This window comes from Pezoporus wallicus, unplaced genomic scaffold (assembly GCF_028554395.1).
Source record: "Pezoporus wallicus isolate ANWC-B61680 ecotype Strahan unplaced genomic scaffold, APGP_CSIRO_Pwel_v1 contig_4684, whole genome shotgun sequence".
Taxonomy (NCBI): domain Eukaryota; kingdom Metazoa; phylum Chordata; class Aves; order Psittaciformes; family Psittacidae; genus Pezoporus; species Pezoporus wallicus.
In genome coordinates, this window is record NW_026637499.1 from 2,542,448 (window position 1) to 2,562,096 (window position 19,649).

Sequence of the window (19,649 nt, forward strand, 5' to 3'; positions counted from 1 at the left end):
TCCAGCAGGAGTTTGGAGTGATGCCTAATTTTTGAGCTAGATACTCCAAATGCTGATTTAGGAAGCAGGAACAGCAGAGGGTTAGACATTCTGAAGGGGTTTTTGATCCTAATCAGAGGAGGCTGAAATGGGCTCCTACAAATGGATTGGATGCTAGAGAGGTCTCACAGCAATGCGCTTATCCACTCCCATTATGGTTCGGGGATGCCAGCTGGGATGTGATACAAACCCTTCCCAAAAGCACAGGCCACTGACGGAACCTCCCCACCAGCAGCCTGCAAAGGTTCAATCCATGTCATATAGGCAGGTTAAATAACTATCCCATCATCTGCACTGGAGCTGTGGGCTGAGACAGTGCGGTAGCTGAGTGTGAGCAGATCACAGGAGGTACCTGTTGCTTATTGCATTTAAAATATAACATTTTCTTGCCTTGGTGGTTTAAATGTCTATCAAAAGGAGAATAAAGGTTGTGACTAAATGAGATCACTGAGGGGGGGGACACACACGATGACGGACACATCATTCATTCTGCTGGCAAAAAGCTGGACTCCAGAAGCAGCTGCCATTAGTTAACCGGGGTTATGATTTATACGAGCCAGTTAATAGAGATGTTGTTTAAATCTGTGCTTCTTATCCATCAGGTTTTGAAACGTTGCAATTAGAATCAGAAATATCAATGTTGGGTGCTACTGTGGGCAGATTATTTCAGTTCCCATATGCTAGACATAGGGAAAATGTTGCTGAAAAACTAATTCAACTGATTCCTACAGGGAGACGTGGGCTTACCTGGTTTGACCGGCTTCCCTGGACCGCCTGGTAGAAAGGTAAGAGTATTCTTTGCTAGTGAATTAGAGCAGCATCTTTAAGTTTTGTTCTCTAACTCTGCCTAAAGGATGTAGTTAAGTCCTAGTGCCCAACAAATAGGTTTCATGCCAATTCCACAGGTGTATAGACTGGAACATAGCCTAAAGGTTGTATCAGCAAGACTATGAGATGAAATTCTGGATCCAGATATCTGTTCCTTCTTTGTATTCCATGTCCTACTGCACCACATTGTCCCTCTGCACCCTGACACTGGGTCTTCATCAGCAAGCTGAATTTAGGTCTGGTTCAGCCAACATTATAATTAAATGGATCTACAGCTGGGATTCAGGACAGGTTTAGGTATTCCAAGGAAAGCTTGACTGTCTCTCCTGGTAAAGTTCATTTCAAACAGAATATCTGTATTGCTTCCTTCTGTTTTCCTTGGAGATCAACAGCACTAGCTGGGTTTTACTGTATTTGCTTCCATACTGATCACTGAACATCATTAACATCACCAACAATATACCTATGCCTAGAAAGGGTTATGTAGAGGTAGATCTGTCCCTGCCTTCATGCTACAGCAGTGTGTGTGCTTGTATTCATGCATTCAAGTCTGCACAGCAATACCTTTGGCAATCCTTAAGTGTATATTAGTATACATGATATATAATTATATATGAATAATAATACTTTCAGCTCATGTCTTTTATATATCAAGGGTATTTCAATTGTCCTTCCCATTCCAGCGTGTGTTGGTAGGTTGGTTTTTGGAAGCTGGTTCTGTTGCAGGGAGTGGTTTGATAGTTGGGCTCAGTGGACACAACTCCCCTTCCCAACAAGCCAACATTGGCATAGCTAAGCTGAACACTTCAAATTAGCATCTTGTTTCAATCACTTCATCAGTCAATGGGCCATTGAAGATGTACTGATCCTCGGGCCAATGAGCCGCACACAAACACCTACTCGGGTATGCTTGAAGCCTCTGGGGGAAGAAAGAAGGTGTGGAGGAGGCTGAAAGAAACCTTCCCTCTCCTTGATTGTTTGTTATATGTTTTATATGGGAATCATATTGCAAAGAGTATGGGCTGAGTTCATTTTTAAGCTCCCAAGGCTGGTCAAGCTTGGGGTGCTGTGTGGAACTAGGAGCAGCAGAGTGATTAATTACTGATCTTTTGCTGTCACAAAGAGTTCTAACAAATTGGGTGTTAAGAATGGCATTTTCCTGCTGTGACAGCTCATAAACCAAAACCTTGTGGTTGTGATCAGCAAAATGCAACGTCAGGAGTGCAAGAGCTCAGAGTGGAAAAAGCGGAGAAGGAACAGGAGATTGAACCAACATTCCCTGAGTCCAGCACATGGCCTTTATATCTGATCTCAGCTCCCCAGGATAGGGCAAAGGAAAGGGTATGCTTCTGTTTCCTCAAGTAAAGAGCAAGTTGGATGCTGAATCTTTTCCTTTGGTGCAGCTTAAAGAAAACCCCACCTCTCAGTAGCACTGCTCTGGCAGTGGCTTTGGTGTAACCTGGCTTTTATTAGCATCCTGCATTAAGAAAAACTTTACAGCTGTTGGAAAAATGTTTGGAAAAATATCCCTTTCTTTTTTTTTTTTTTTTTACTCTGGATTCCCTGCTGGCATTGTCCCAGTGAAAGTATGCTGGGGTGTTTGACTGATGGTGGGCAACGCATCTTGGCTACCAGAAAACAGCAATGCCTTGGAAATGGACATCCCTCCTGCTCACCCCATTGAAAAGAGCTCGAAGGGCTTTGATCTGAGAACGCCATGTAGGAGCCTTGAAACAGGCAAAATACTTCACAAGGGGGAATAAAATACTTTTCCCATTAAATGAAACAACTGGCTCAGCAGCAGGAGCTGGAACCACAACCAAGTAGCATATGGTTTTGGGTAGTGCAGCTCACAGGGTGAATGCGGACCTTTGCTATGTGTAGGATCGGAGAGTCTGACCTCGAAGCACTCATTTTGCCTTGCACCCATCTTAGGAGTATATGGAACTGCATTCAATCAGCAGATGTAACTCTCATCCTCTCCACACGATGAGTTGCTTTTGCTTTTGGGGCTTGGCTGTCCTCTTTGGTGTCTGTGGGCTTTGATTTTTGGTTGGGGGCTGCAGACTACTATGCCTTGCAGATAAATCTCAGCAGAGCACTGTCATTGCTCCCAGCCTCAAATGCTCTAGAGGAGAAAAATGGTTGTAGCAAAGCAGAGAATCACAGGAGACAGCAGCAGTGAGGGAGAAAAAGCGTTGTTTAAGTCACCCAGAGAGTAAAGAGAACTGGGAATCGGTCAGTGCTCCAAAACACATCCTGTCGGGCAGATCTCATTTGCTGGCCTCTTTACTCTTCACATTTCCTATCGAAGTGCAGGATAATCCTTTTTAGCTAGCAGACAGTAGATTATAAATATCACCACAGATGAGTAAATCCTTCACTGGAGTGCAATTTCCTTTCTGAATCACAGCCCTTTGTGTTGAGCACCCTGTAATCATCAGGAAGTGTTTGGATAAAAGGGAAAATGCAGTTGTTTTCGTACCCTCTGCCCTGTCATTTTAGTGCTATTTGAAGAGGACTTTAGCAGGTAAATACTTCCACATTGCAGTCAGCTTTAGCATTCACAACCTTTTTAGTTTTCTCCTTGCTATAATTAACCTGAGACAGAAATAATGGCAGGATACTATGAAGAAATACACATTCAAAGCTTCCCAGAACTCATTATATATATATATAGTGTGTGTGTATATATATATGTGTATGTATATAGGATGCAATAGGATTTAGTAGTAGAGTGTCTCCATATTTAACTTAGGTGCTGTTTACTTACTGTTATAAAGATAGCAGGGCAGTGCTTGGTCCAGACTAGCTCAGGACATACTGTTAGCATCCCTATCCTGCAGGATCCCAACCAGAACAGGATTCAGAGCAGCCAAGCTAGGCACCTATTTCTTACCAGTGGAGGGAGCAGACATCTCTAAGTGTTTGTATCTGTGGAAATAGGTGCTCCAGCTCTCTGGAGACAAAGGCAGCTCATGCTCCAGACTGGGGCTGGAGGAGCTGGACAGAGGAAACCCCATGGGCTCTGTGTAAATCCCAGGGCACGTCTGGAGATGCTGAACCCAGGGCTGTTTCTGTTGGCAGCTCTCTCTGGAGGAGGTGAGCATGGGGCCAGAACAGATGCTCTCTGTATATACAACACCCTGCTGGTCCATGCTCCAGAGATGGCTAATACTGATACTGGGTGGGTCTGGACCTTCACAACATGCCTTCACCTTCAGGCCAGACACCCAACCAGGGTGTAGCATCCTCCCTCCTGTCTGATGCTGAGCCCCTGTCAAGGAGCCAGGGAGACAGAGGATCTCATGGAGCAGATTCCTGGGGAGGGGCAGGGAGTCCCATCGGCTGGTCCTGCTCCAAGAGCTGCTGAAGCACTTCCAGTGGTTGAAATACAGGGAAAGGGCCCTCAAGGTGGTTCACATAAGGGCCAGCCAGTAGCCAAATGGTCTTTCAGGTCAGCTACCACCTCCTTAGGAGGTGCAGCTCAGTCAAAAGAGCAGACCATGATACATCAGCAAGGTCAAGCAGGAGAGAACTGGTGGAAAGAGAACCAACATTTTTCCACTCCAGAATGTCTGAATTATGAGCAAGGAGGAATGCAAAGGGGAGCGGGTAGCAGTGGGGATGGCTGAGAGCATCGCATCCCTCTGCCAGCGGAGGCTTAGGCTGCGGGTCTACACTAGCTCATGGGAAGGATAAAAAAGCCATTAAGAAGAGGTGTGGACCTGGGAGCAGAAACAGGCTTGGGTTCATCTGTGAGTGAAGGAAAAGGCCAAGCCCTCGGCCAAACCAGGGGTTGGTTATGACTTCCAGAGCGGGGGGATGCTCCCCTGAGGGTCTCACAGACAGGCAATGTGGCTGTGAGCCCTGGCTGGGGACAGTGAGTAGCAGAGGCTGACTTACAACAAGCAGTTTGTAACCCACCCCGAAAGCACCCCGTTATTTCTGCAGGGATTGTTTCTTGTTTATTATCTCTCACCATTTGTTTCAAGTTAAGTTTTCTGCCTTTTTTTGTTATAAATCCTGCTGGTCACCCAGCTAAACTGTAACTGGATTTCATCTTCTCATCTGCTCCGACTCCACTTGGTGGAAATGAGTTTGCTTTGAATAGCTGAAGCAAGATAACAAAGGAGAAGGGAGCAAAAAATGTACCTGAAGTGCCTGTCGCTTGCAGGATTTACTGTGTTTGAAAAAAGCCCTAGGTAAAGCCTGGAGAAAGCAAACTCTTCGAATACACAGCGATCAGTCTGCAGCCAAACAGGCTGCCTTTGTCCTGAAGCAGGTTTATGGACGACCTGTGAGAATGATTTGAAGCCTGCAGTGCTTGCCAGCTAGCAAGCTGGACTAAGAAACTCCTTCTCATTAACCCAGCAGAGAGAGCAGGTTAAGAGACAGATGCTCACCATTTTAGGTAGCTTCAGAAAGAAGGACTGGGGATTGTGTTGTACCTTGTAGTAATTAAATTAGAAAAGCTGGAAGCTCGACAAATCCAAGCTAAATCAATCAAGTTTCCCTTAATAGTAAAAGGTTATTTTGGTGTTTTCTATGGCATTTGAAGTCCTAAAGCAAAACTGAGCGCTCAGAAAGAGGAGTGACTCATATCGTGTAGTCCCCCAACTTGCCCTAAGCCAGTGTTTCAGCGTATAGTTTCCTAAGGGCTTTGCTAAAGGTGTAGGTTACAAATAGACTGATTTGAGTGTAGATACTGCTTAAAGTCTGTTCATGGAGCAAGTCCTTGAGTAACCACCAGGCAAGACCCCAGTGGGTGCAGGTTGCTGCTGCCAGCACGCTGTGTTGCACTGGCAGCATAAAGCAGGTGAAAGCGTGTGTGATGGTGCAGTGTTACCCCATACCAAAAACTTTGCTGCTTCTTAGAACTGCAAAAGAAATCTCAAACCAAAACCTGCAGAAATTCAAACCAAAACCAGATTATTATTATTATTATTGTTGTTGTTGTTTTCCTTCTTCTTCATCTCTTCTCTCCTATTTCAACAGGGATATAAAGGCTACCCTGGACCGCCAGGTCACCCTGGAGACCAGGTGAGTCTTCCTCCTTTCCAACACTGAACCTTTAGAGAGGGGGATGGATTTGCTGACTGCTGCTAGTTTGGATGCTGTACAGCCTGCTCAGTGTGGCCAGCCAGCTCCTTCCCAGGGTAACGTAGTACACACAGGGATGTGCAGTGAACTCCAGCTGTACACATGCACTGACCAAGCACCGGCAGGTTGGGAGGAGACTACCTTGGAGTTTCCATTTGATTTCTCATTTTCATTGCTAGACCAATACTAAGTGGTGGTGCAAGAAACACCAGCTCCCTACTACCCCCTTTATGTTTCCTTTTACATTAACTTCACCTGGAGTTTACTAACCACATCGTATTAAGTACTAATATGTAATTCCCCTCCCAAAGCCCATTCCCATTCTCCCCTTTTCTCTCCCCTCTCTCTTTATTTGGTTAAGCCTGATGTTTGCAGTTCAGGAAGGAAAAAAAAGGCAATGAATAGCAGGCCCTGTTAGCAGTGATGTTAAAGGATATTATACATGAATCCATTTAGTTTAGAAGAATTTTGGCAGTGCTTCCACCCCAGTAAAATGGTTCCATATGCCAGATATAGATGCAGCCTTGCACCTTCTCTTAGCCTCCTTGTTTCAAACTATCTGCTGCTTTCACTGCAGATGGAGGAATAGCAACACTTGCTTAATGCATGGATCCTACTGACTTGGCTTCCATGTGTTTCTCCCTCCTCATTCATTTATCCCACTGTTTACCCTGAATATTTGCTTCCTCTCTATAAGTTTGCATCAGGTTGATCCATTCCAGCCCCTTAGCTCGCAGAATAAAGCAGCTAAAAAGGTTCCTCAAGTGTGACACCCACCTTACCTGATGTGCCTTTTCTTTTCTCTTCCCAAAGGGCGAACGAGGAGCAGATGGAAGTCCAGGAGCCAAAGGTTATCCTGGCAGGCAGGTGCAGTAAATCTCATCGTGCTGTGCACAGACTAGGGATTTGGGTGTGCAGGTAGCTAAATGTGTGTCCTGCTGAATACGTGTCCCACTAAAGACAGTGCAGACCTCTGGACTATGCCTGAGTATTAGGCACGTTTTGCATCTAATATTGGACAAGTTAGGAACCTGGGACAGAAAAAGGCATATTGCTGTAAGAAATTATTCAGATGAATTCTCACTGTTAAAATTCACTAGCAGAATCATATATGTCCATGTATATAAAACTACTTGTGGACCATAAATGCATACAAAGATTGTATTTCCAGCTGCCAAAAAAAGATGATGAAAGAACACCAAACCTTTGTTTTCAAAGGAAAATGGATCAAGATTGGACACTTCGTTTCTTACTGATGTAAGATGCTGAGTAGCAGGAAGAAAACTGAGATGAAACAATTGTAAGACCCTAAATGAAATGTGTTGGAGGGCAGAAGACCTGGCCCTGTAGCACTCTACAGTGAAAAGAGTTTGTCCTGCTAATGGACACATTAATGTTGGATTTAGATGCATTAAGTCTCTGCCAAGAGGCAGGCAGGTGTCAGAGACTCTAGGCAGTCTGTTATGAGTCTATCAGGCTTGTCATGAGTTCGTATGTGTGCAGGTAATTGGACTAAAAATGATGTAGATGCACAGAACGTATCTACATCCCCTGCCTTGGACCATCAATAATGAATGATCCATTTTAAATTGAAAATTAAACGGATACCTTGCTTAGCATGCTGGAGAGTGCAGATGGTAGAACTGGATAAAGAGCTTTATGCACCTGACTAAATGCTCCATTCATACTCTGAAAGGCTCTTAGAGATTTGAATGCCAAAGAAGCTCCTAGGTGTGAAGGTGTGTTAGATGACCAATAAGAAGAGGTCCAAGCTATTTTGGACACACAAGGTTAATGAGTGCAATTCACAGCAGCCTTCTGCCCATCTGATAAGCAGGGTGAAATCTTTGCCATTGACATACAAAGAACAAAAGTGCTTTCTTAAAACGGGCTTTGGGTCAGGAAAGAGGCTTTTTCTTAAGGCAGCTTTTTGAGCTTATCTGAAATGTGTACCCAGCATTGGAGCTGTTTACTTTGCTGAGATTTTACTGCTTGTTACTCCTGTCTCTGCTGGCTCTGCAGCAGTATGGGAAAGGGAGCTTGGCTCTGCTGTGATTTGCACATCAGAGGCAGGACTGTGAACCTCACCCCCATGGCTGAAATCTTTGGCAACCATACAAGAGCTAGGAGAGAGCACAACCTGACTTTCACATCCCAGGCTGTGTGTGCAGTGCTGCCAGCTAAAGAAACTAGGGACTTTGCCTCTTCTTTTTCTCTTTTCCCTTCCAAAAAAGCCCAACAACATTTGGAACTAGAGAAAAAATTGACCTGGAAGCTTGCTAGAAGACAATAAACATGAAAATCCATTATGCATTTTTACTGGGTTTATTTCCACAGCACTTTGACTGAGCAGCAATAGGAATAGAAGTAGAATAAGGAATGTGTTTTCTACTCTTTCCATAGCTGTCGATGCTGCAAAAGGTTAGAGAGACTGTGGTACCCACACTGCTAAGTGGTTTTCTGGGCTGTAGGAATTAGAGAGGCTTTCTCACTGCCCCAGGGTCTGCCTGTGTTCCCTAAACAGGTATTGAAATACATTTGTGATTGCTGTGCATGTGTTCAGTTAGGCAGGAAAATGAATCGAGGGCTGTTGGGTACAGAGCATCACTGTCCATCGCATCTCAAGTGTAACACAAGCTCTGTGCACCCTGCTGCATTAGCCTTTTTGATCAGAAATCTCTACTCCAGCCCCGGGGAAGGCTCACTATGTGCAGCAGTCTCAGGTTCTGCAGAGTCCTAGCTCCTCAACAATGGGAGATCTGTTATTTGTATGTTTTGTCCTTATTTTCTCCTTTGTTGCTATGCCTTGAACTGGGCACTGAAAGCAGAACCACGCAGGGATAGTGCTGGGGATTTGGCACTGCTCGATGGGTTAGGTTAAAGCTTGTCCACATTTGTCTTTGTTTTTTTCCCTTCTGTTCTAGGGTTTACCTGGCCCCATAGGGGAAGCTGGCCCAAAAGGCAGTCGGGTAAGCAGCCTTTCATTGTCTTTTCCCTACTTGTTTTTACCAAAAGCTTCTCAAGAAACCTTATGCTTAATTTTGCAATCCTGAAAGTATTTGTTTTTATTTGTTGGATTCTGAGGGTTTCAACCATGCATGGCTTGTTTACTGAACCACTGCTCCACTTTTTATATTAAACATGGAATGCACCATGATCAAAGTTCAATAACAGTGCCGATGATACCAAGTCAGAGCTCACGTTGCAGGAGAGCAAAGAATGGCAAACAAATTCCTACCGAAGACCAAAGTCTGGCCTTTCTGCCAGCCCCATCTCCCAAAGGCCTCTTTAGTTTCAATAAGTGTGGTTCAGCGGTCTTTGACCACGCTGAATATGGGCTCTTTTGGGTATAGTCCTGGGTTTGGGAGTGATTTATACCATTATGCCAAATAGCAAGCCAGCATCTTGAAGCCATGTGCAAATACAAACAGTATCTCTGTTCTGCCCGGTTTTGCTCATCAAATTGAATTGCTGGAGGTTCATTCTCACTACAGAGGACTATTTTTATGTATTTTTTACCACTGAAGGTTCTCATTAATCACATTCTGTTCTTTTCCTGCAATTATCAATTCACAATGAGATTCAGACCCAATAAAATCCCCCGTTTCTCTAACGCGATGCTTTCTCTGTATGCAGTAAATTCAAGCAGCTGGCTTTCATCACTAGGAAAACTGCAAGGAATAAACAAATGCTGACCCTGTGGCTATTCCTGAGCTGGGAAGGGAGGTAGCATGTTCAGTGTCCTGCAGGAGAGAGGAAGATCTCAGAGTTGGAACTAGATGACCTTAAGGTCCTTTCCAACCCTAACTATCCTATGATAGCACAACTTGCCCACCTCACTTCTGCAAGTGATGAAGTTCTATGTCACTGGCCCAACCAGCACCTCATGTAATTGTCATATGGTGGATGTGCAGAATGTGAGCCTTGAAAACTGTTTTCCACTTTGCACCCCTGAGTGCCAAGCACTGAAATATTCATAGCTACTCAGGAAAGCCATTTCTCAGTTCTGTTGCAGTCAATCACAACTGGGTACTAAATGGGATATCAGCATTTTGTGCATTCAGGGAGCCAACTGTGGGCTCTCCTCCATCCACTACCTCTCTTCTTTATCTCCTGCAGGAAGTAGTGCAGGAGTTACATGATTTGACTTGGGATTCAGGAGGCAAAGGCAGACAGCACCATTTTAATGTAGCCACGTTTCCCAGCTAGGTATTATCCCTAAAGGAAGCATGAGCTAAAGGGAGTGGTGAAGAAGTTTGGTGGGGTTGACAGGAAGAGAAGTAGTGATGATGGAGGAAGAAAGATGAGAGAAAATCAGTGTTAACACTTGGCTCCCATAACAGAGAGGTGCCACTGAGGGGGGCTCCCTGCTGAAATTCACTTCCTTTTGATTCTGCATGTTTGGCAGAAATTAGTCCTTTGCAAAGGACCAGCACACAAGGTAACTTTGTGCTAACTGCTGAGCAGAGAGGATTAAACACAAGGCTTCAGTTGTTGAAGGGAAGGGAAATGTGGCATTTGATGCAGCGTGTCTTGTCTGAGCAGGATCCCAAGGCCGCGTACTTGAAAATGAGGAGTTTGAAAGGAGCAGGTTTTGTGTGAAACACATTGGTGCAAAGGAGGCTTCTTTGCAGTTGGGTGTCAGAGGGTCTCTATCTACAGGGTGAGCCTTGTACATCAGTCCAAAGAGCCTGAAGTGGCACTTTCAGCCTCTCTCTGCCTAGACCCAGCTTTGGTGCTTGGGTTGACAAGAGCGTTTGCCCAAGGCCTTGCTGGTGCAATGGCTTGCATGGAAAGGCTTTAGGCAGAGCTATTACTGATTCACTCCTCTCTCAGCAAGGATGCGGTCAGCAGCTTTGACTGCCAGAAAGTGGTGGTGTTTGCGTACAAAAGAGCTGCAGTGTTTGACCACCATGTGGTAGAGGACAAGCAGAAAGGGCTTGGTACAACATGATGCTTCCCCAACACAGCTGGGAATGAGTGCCCAAGGCAGGGAAAGAGCCATGAAAGGAGGTGTAGGCATGTGGATTATTTCTGCTTTCACTCTTGCTAACCTTGAACCAAGCTCCGTTTCCCCCAGGTTCACTTAGTGCCAGCCCAGGTAAGGTTTCTTCTTGCTGGCCTCTCCCTGCCTGGAGTCCTCATGATCCCTGGTGTGAGGGTATGTGCCCTTGGACTACATCGTGGAAGCCAGCACCATGCAGTCCATGGGCATATACACTTGCCTCAAGGTTTATTTCATCACGGCTGCCATTGACCAACGCTGGAGGATGCTCTGCTGTTCAGGGAAGACTGACTGGCTGCTAAGGGAGAAATGTATTTGACTACTTGTTTCCTCTTTCCTTTAGGGATACATTGGTCTCCCAGGATTATTTGGGCTACCAGGGGCTGATGGAGAACGAGTGAGTATTTTGTGGAGAAAACCTTGTTTGAATACAGTTTTTCAGATCCTGTTGTAACCTTCTTTATCCCTTGTTCTGGAGGGAAAAGGCAAGCATCCCTAGTGTTTTCCCATGCCTTTTTAGCCTGTTTCTACCCTTGCATGGAGACCCATGTCTCTATATAATACTGACATTCATGTCAGTGAAAAAATAGGCTTCAAACAGGGTCAATGCACATCGCTGTTGAGTACAGAGGAGAGGTTTTCCTTCGCTTAATCCCCTGCCTTCCTCTTCTCCCTTACTAGTTCATCTTAGTGGGATGGGGCGGGGATAAGGATATATGTGGAAATTCCCTGCTCCCACAGCAGTAACGTCCCAGCCACAGCACCCCAGCATTTTGGCTGTCCAACCAGAGATGTCTGGAAAGAACCTGGCTCTTGGAAGGGGTTTTCTGACAATGCCTTTCCTTCCAGTTGCATCAAGTTGAGCAGTCAAGACTGGGGCCTGTGGACAGGCAGTTATGGCTGCAGTTCCCATGTGTCCTCCCTTCCCTCCATCCTTTTCATCACGCCTCCTCCAAACCCACGTATCCAGAGCTTTGCAGGACCTCCCTTGCTTTTTTGCTCCCACATCTCCCCACTTGTCTGATCCCTGCCCATCCAAGACCCGCTCTTCCCTGCAAGAGCTCCTAAGAAGGGCCACTGCACGATGAAGACTGTTTTATTCCAGCTCTTTCTCCCTCCAATGGAAGCTCCAGAAACAAGCGATGTCCCGGGAGCATGTGGGAGTGAGCGTGTGTGTGTGTGTGTGCCTGCCTGGGAGGGGACTACCCTGCGCTCTAGAGTCGCTGATTTAATGCTTGTATAACTAAATAAGAAACATAAACACAAGTTCTCTGGCGAGTGCCTTCGCGGTGGCCTTCAGTCACTTCCAGACCAGTAGCTTAATGACTGCTCCTGCTAAGCACAGCTCCAGCCTCTTGCCCTGGGTGTGGATGCTGCCTGCATGTGTCCTCAGGGGGGGGTGTAACTAATGGGTGAAGGTTAATTGTCTTCTGCTCTCGAAGCTGATTCCTCAACAATGCCGCAGTCATTAGCCTGGTTTGCATTCCCCTTCCTCTTCTAGCTTTGGTTTGTATTGGTGGTTGCCTGTTTGCTTTCTCAACCAGACCTGTTATTTTTCTTCTTTCTCTGTGTGTTTTCCTTGCAGGGGATCCCTGGAGTTCCTGGGAAGAGGGGCAAGATGGGTAGGCCGGTAAAGTTTTTCCTCGTCTAATATGCAGACCTTGTTGAATGAAACTGGAAACAAAGCATCTGGCTTTGGGCTGGGGCCCTTCATGTCTTCTGATGGGAACTGAATGGGGAGATCAAACAAACCTTTCCATATCTGTTTTCTCTAGCAGGGAGAAACCTGAAGATACAAATGGTGTTCTCTTCCTTTCTTCTATGCTCTGCCCTTTTTTTTGCACTGTCTCTGTGCTGCTTTAGATCTTGCACTTCTCAGATTCTTTTCTGTAACGTTTTCCCCTCCGTCTTCCCTCTGACCATCCTCTTCCATGAATTCACTTTTAATCCCCCACTGTGACTGCAGCATCTCAGGTGCCTGTGCCTGCTCTATGCTCCATCACTCCCATCATGTTTGCTGCCTCTTTGCTGTGACTCTCGCCAACCCTTGTACCATCCTGGTTTGTATAATTCCAGTGCACTTTCACATAGAAACCTTTTTGCCCGTGGTGGTGGTACAGAGGTAATGCAGCTACAGATCAGATGACGTTTGCAGAGCAAGGAGACCAGGTAGCTTTGAGAGCTTGTCCAGGAGGAAGAGGCGCTTGCAAGTAGCACTGAATACAAGGGGAAACTGAAAGCTGCATAGAAGAAGAAGGGAGTTTGTGCTGACTGTAGCAAAAAGCAAATTGAAAGCAGGTGGGAAAAGTACTGAAATGAGTAGAGGCAAGAGGGCAAAGACAGAAAGGAAAGCATTTCCCACAGCAGCCTTCTTACAAGCAATTCTGTGTGTGCCTTTAGCAGAATGGTTTTTGCTCCGTGTCTCACTGCCTTTGCACCTTGTCCTTCATGTTAGCCTGAGTTTCCCTTGATCCCCTGACACCACTGCACTCACGGGCTCATTGTGAGATGTCCACTCACCCACACAGGGAAGAACTCAGTGCTTTTCCTTGTCACCCTCGAATGCGAACACCGGCTTTGCACAGTCCCACACTCACTGGTGTTCTCACAGTCAGAGCCATGCAAGCATCCCAACAGTGCCACGTTCATCACTGCCGGCTCTTCCTCTTTCCTTGGGATGGAGGGGAGGTTGAGCAGATTCTCTTGGGGTGGCTGGTGGAAATCTGTACCACAACCGAGAGCTCTGTAAAGCCCCTGGTTGCACCAGAAACCTTTGTGATGAATAATTGCAGAGAGCCCATCGATGGGACGGTGACTCATTGACCAGAGTAAAACAAACAAAGCAACTGTCGTTAGGTGCAGGGTTTCTGCTCTCTGCCTTGTTTCTGCACGGAGCACGCTGGAGGCTCAAAGCATTCCAGCTGTTGTTTGGCTAGTGTTTGGAATCTTCCAGGCAAGAGGTTTTTGTTTGGAGGTCACTGTTACAAACAAGGGGCTCCCCTGAGATCAGCAGGGAATCTCTCAACCATGGAGGCATTTAGGCTGGGATCTAGAGAAGGGATTAAATGGCTGCGCATCAGCACCTTTGTTCTACCCGGCTCCTTCAGAGAGTTCTGGCTCCATCCCTGTTTCATGATATCAGGATTAATAAGAAATCTTGAATGGGCTGATGCTGATGATTTGTACTCTGAGCGTGAAGGAAAAGATTAAGTGACAACCCAGAGTTATTCAGGAAGTCACTGAGAGAATGGAGAGTAGGAACCATTCCCTGGTTCCTTTCCCAGCACTTATCTCCTGGCCTGTGCTGTCTCCCAGCTGGTTCACAGCGTTAGTGAGCCTGCTGTGATTTGTTTCTGGTCTCTCTCATCCCCACGCCACGCGGTTTGTTGGCATGGCTACTGTTCCTGCTCTATTTCAGTGTTGTCATTGCAAGGGAGGGCTCCTGAAAGCTGCCATCCAAACCTGGTGAATGCTCTGGAGAGTAGGGAAGGAGCTGGTATCAAATACGTTTCTCTACCTAGTTTTGTTTGGGGTGAGAGGTGGTGGAGGATGAAGTGCTCGGCAGAGGAGGAGCAGGGGCTGGGGCAGTTTGCATGTGACACCGTGGGCCTCCGAGAGTGATGTAAGAGGGAATGATTAAAATAGAAGAACTGGACATGAGTCAGATCTTGAAACCCTTCCAGGGAAGTTAAGTTTTGCAGAGCTAGGAGGGACATAGTGAATGTGTCGTGGAACCAGCTGACTCCACCTCCCGCTCTGCTCTCCCTGCAGTGCATTTCTAACACGTGGGCCCTGCTGAACTCTGGTGGGCTACGTGGAGAGCTGTGATTAAAGTACAATGCACTAGGGAGACTGAAATAACATGAGTCTGTATGCGCCTGGATCTGCTGCCTGGTTTAGACGTAGGCTGGAGGCATGGAGCTGAAGCGGGCAGTCACTTAAGCCTTCAGTCTTGCCCGTGCGGTGGCTGAAAAGAATGGCTTTTTATGGTGGTTTTGTGGATTTTTAGGGTGTTTGGTTGAGCAGCTGGGGAAAATTAATAAATAAAAGGAGAATAAGAAAGGCCCCGTTGCTGTGAGGGCAGCAGGGTTGTGGTCTGCATGGTGCTGGAGGAAAAGGAATGAGAGAAGCTGTTGTTACATGCTAGACTGGTATGCAGAACCAATGTTCCAATCCTAGTTGACCTCTGGAAAGGAGGTGGGCTGTCACTGAAAGATGTGACCCACAGGAAGAGGTGCTATAGCTAGTGATCCGTCAAGAAGTGCAAAGCTGGAAGTGATAGGGTTTCCTTATGCTGTAGGAGATGAGTAGCTACCATCAGAAATGACTGCACTGCAGATTGTATTAACCTTCAAACAGTGTAATGCTTTCAGAAGTTCTCAAGGCCTGTTACAGAAAGAGGCTTAGAGGCAAATCTTCAGGAAATACACCCAAAGAGCTTTGAGCTCTCTTTTTGTTCATCTTTGTTACTGATGTGTGCTTGTATCTCTTTTTTCACATAGAGCATCAGTACTGATACTGCGCTATCACGCCTGATGTTTGCTTGAAATGTGTTTTATGAGTAGTATGATTTTAACAGAGATAGAAAGGAAGGAGCAAAGTTTAGTTCCAAGACACACTTGGGTTTGTCTGAGTTCTACTCACAATTTAGCCAAACACAGCTGAGGTTTTCTTATAATTTCCTGAGAACCTGCTGGTGTTACTGGTCCCATGCCTGGAGCTCAGCTGAACCCTTGGAGCATCACATCAGAGCAAACACCTTGTGAAAGAAAAGCCCTGGACCAAAAGGTCCATCAGTTTGGGACTTTAAAGCTCATCCAGTTCCAACCCCCTGCCATTGGCAAGGACACCTTCCACTAGTCCAAGCTGCTTATGTCTGTGATGATAAGCAGCCATGTCCCACCAGCTGCTGGGTGTGTGATGGGGGTTTTTGCCTCCTGTTACCCTTAGGCAAGGGAGGATAACACATCCTGACAGGCATCAGGCTTTGCACAGCCTTTGGCAAGTGCCAGCATGTTGCTGAGGCGCTGCTCTGAGGATACAGCTTGACAGGTAGAGTCAATTACTACTGTGTTAACAACAGGCCCAGAGGCAGGGTTTGTGCTCAGATGTGTGGCCGGAAAAGCTGACACAGCCTGCGAGAATGGCTGGAGTGTGCAAGGCAAGGTGGGGAGATGCAATGCTTCGGGGCTGCTCAGGAGGAAGAGGATGCGGGACCTGGTTTACCCTGTGGCAACTTCAGACAAGCAGCTTCTTGACCGCTTGCACAAACAGGATAACACAATGAGCTCTCCGTTGAGCTCAGTAGCTGCAACTTGGCATGTAAATAGCAAGGATTATACTGCTCAGGTGTCAAGGAAAGGGGTGTTATGAAGTGGCACGTGGATTTTGAGTATTAGGGATCAGTGCGCTGCCAAGTCCAGAAGTCTCCCTTCCCTCTCCCTGTCAGCCACAGCGTGGAGGCTGTGAGAGCCAGCAGCGATCTGGCAGCCACTGCAGCATAGCCTCAGTAGTTGTGAGCATCAACGCGGTGGCAAGCTGCCGCATCTGGCATCAGCTTCCCACGAGCAGACCACAAGCAGGGTCCCCTTTGCCAGCTCTCAGCTTGTAACGTAGTGGTGCTGTCTTGCCAGGCTGTTTTTCATGTCTGCTCTCTTCTTCCACGTTGACTTAGGAAGTTAACTCCTGCTGCAAGTCCTTTCTCTTCATCTTTATCAGATGTTGGATGCGCGTGTGATACCCCTGTGCTCCCCACCAATATGGGCATCACATGGAAAGGCATTGCCTTGTAGAGGACACTAGAGAGCAAGAAACAGGGCTGCCTTTGGGTTAGGGAGGTTTTGTTTCACAGCTTCCCTCAACCTGTTGGTATATGGCTAAGATAACTTAGTGGTGAACGTAAGTGCATGGGGCTTTGCCAAGTTACACACTCTCATCTGTTGTCCATGCAAACAATAGGGCCATGTTTTGCCATGTGTCTGGAAAGGCTGGCATAGCCACAAATTACTGGGAAAATAGATTTTGCTCCTCTCTGTAGGGAATAAGGTCATAAACAGCTCCTCTCTTCTTGCTCCAATCTTTTTCTCTGCTTTGGAGGCAGCTGAGGTTCTTCCTTGCATTTGGAGTGAACCAAGCAGGAGTCTCCTGCACCAGACAAGCTGAGATTTGGGAAACTGGTAACAGCATTCGAAGTACCTCTTCTTTAACTAATAGTTTCCAAACTCCAGTTGACTTGAATGGGCTCCCTTGGCCTGCAAACGGGCAGCCCATATGACTTTTCTAGTAAGAAACAGAACATAGGCATACACACTAAGAGCTCTCACCTACTGAGTACCATGGTGCGCATGGGCTACTGCGGATGCAACCATGTCTCTTTTGTCACTGAGATGCTGTTACTTTCCCAAGAAGAAGAAGAAAGAATGGAGCTGTTCTTCTCTTTGAATATTGAGAAACATTTTAAAGAAATATTGTAGCTAAAATGGCAAAAATTCTGAGGAAGTAGGGATAAACTGTGGTTTTCCACTTAGCTGGGTGATAGCGCAGTGTGTTGGTCCACAAGGCATTTCTTAAGGTCTGAAAGAAATGGGAATGGTTCTCTTTAACTGATCTTAGATGATGTTATCCATATATATCCTCAGAAAACTAATGTTTCTCTTCCACACAGCTTCACAGCTCAGGCCTGATTCACCTGAGCACTTGGTGGACTCATCCACCAAGTTGGATGTGTTGGACTTACCCAACACAGACAGCATTCCTTCCCAGCTGGTGTCACAGGTCAGGTTCACCTGTAGGCTCTGTGCAAATAGAGATAAACTTCCAGATGTGGCCAGGTAAAGGTAGTGGGGAAAGGCACAGGCTGAGGATCTATTTGTTACAGGTACATCCCCAAGATGAGCTGCAGGAAGGAGCACTGTAGGAGCTGATGGACAGGGCTTGGGTGGCTCCTCTGCCTTGTGCCAATACCCCAGCAGAGAACCAGAAAGTTTGGTTCCTTCTTCAGGAACTGCTTGATTTAAAAGCATTAATAAAATAGGATTTTAATCATTCTGTTTGCATGAAAAATCAAGCAGAGGTTTTGGAAATTAATATCAACAAAACTCTGTTACGAGACAGCTTTAGCCCATGAATTGGGTTTTTCCTGTTAGTCACCTAAGTTAATTCTTTGCTAGAATCATTCTTTATTAACCTAGATTCTTTAAATAGATTTGGTTTGAGCAATCAGTGACTTTCTTACCACTGAAGTTGGACACTGGAACTGGGCACCAGTCTCTCCTCCCCTCTGGGCCCGGTTCATCACTCTGAAATGCAGGCGCGAGCCCAGAGCAAATGTCACCATCTCTTTTTGGCCTCGGTTGTGTTTCACATGTCTGGAGTTTCCCAAATCTCCACGGTGAGGTGCTTGCATGGTTACTTATCATTCCGGTATCAGCTCATGTGTCTATTCATGCTGACATCAACCACATAGCCTGGCAAGGTGGACAATATTAGCACATATTTCATTTTTGTTAAAGAATGGGCAAAAAGTACTAAAAACTCAGGGAAAAGGGTTTGAAAGTGCCAAAGCTCGTAGCTTCTACTGAGAGAAAAGAAACAAACCCACAGATGGTTTATTTCCAAGAATGTCCCTAGGTGACTTGTATTTCTCATTCAAAAACTCATGAGAATTGAACCAAGGTTTCCTAAGAACAAGAACATCTTTCTTCTTCCAGGGAAATATTCATTGATAAATCAGATCAGAGCCCAAAAAAGATTCTCTTTAGAAATTATATGGGAAAAATAATGCAAGTATCACTTTAAAGTCTGAGAATATTTCCATCTCCAAAGCTTTCTTAAATAGGAGGATGTTTGATTTGGAAATCCTGGCTGTAATTTATTAGGAGCATTGGCAGATTCAGTGTTCTTCAGCATTAGGGTAGTGGGGCCTGTGTCATCTGCACTCTGTTAGAGCCCCAGAGATGGGGGAAGAAATCATTCACAAGCATAAAAGGAACAAAGCAAATGGGCAAGAGTGTGGAGGGGCTGTCAGTTAACTTCAGGGATGCTTGGCTGAAGAGGCTTCAAGGGACGTTTGCTCATGTTCTGGTGGAATGGGATGCCCTGGAGGGCTGTGCTCCCACACCTGGAGGGTTAGCTACGCTTTAAAATGCTGTGAAATCTTTATCCAAAGGGGATGTGACCCAGAGCTGTGAAGTCTCTCAGGAAGAGAGAGCAAACCTCCCTTTTGGGTGACAAAGGCGCAGAGCCACATTGGGACCATCAGTTGAGGAAGGCATCTCTCTTCTTCACAAAGGTAGAAGCTGTCACCATCCCATGTCTACACTGAGCAGATGGCAAAGGCTCCTGTATAGCTGTGTGAATTGAGCAGGAGCTAGGTCTTCCCAGCTCCCTTTGAGGTGACTCTTGCTGCTCTAGGAACCAGTGCTGGGTTCAGTCGGCCCGCTTTGCCTTCAGCCCACCTGCAGAGGGGCTCACGTCTGCTCTCTGCACCAAGAATGCTCTCAGAGGTGAAAGCTGCCAACATAAGCTATACCTGTTTATTTTACTCTCCTTTCTTTTCCAGTGAATGCCTTCTCCCACCTTCGGCCCCGCTTCCCCACCACCACCTCTTTCTTTTGGTCTGAATTGTTGGACTTGCGATCTCCGTCCCTGGGGAGAGTGCTGGGCAGTGATTCAC

At 46.2% G+C, this 19,649-nt stretch overlaps 1 protein-coding gene across 1 annotated transcript in view; it reads left to right on the top strand.

The window, feature by feature from the left end:
• The window catches only part of COL27A1 (collagen type XXVII alpha 1 chain), a 151,717-nt gene that overhangs the window by 38,965 nt on the left and 93,103 nt on the right, over window positions 1-19,649 (top strand). The window contains exons 7-12 of the mRNA XM_057405899.1: window positions 771-824; window positions 5,866-5,910; window positions 6,784-6,837; window positions 8,895-8,939; window positions 11,319-11,372; window positions 12,561-12,605. Of these exons, the coding sequence (XP_057261882.1) occupies window positions 771-824; window positions 5,866-5,910; window positions 6,784-6,837; window positions 8,895-8,939; window positions 11,319-11,372; window positions 12,561-12,605 (297 nt within the window). The remainder of the gene's footprint in view (window positions 1-770; window positions 825-5,865; window positions 5,911-6,783; window positions 6,838-8,894; window positions 8,940-11,318; window positions 11,373-12,560; window positions 12,606-19,649) is intronic.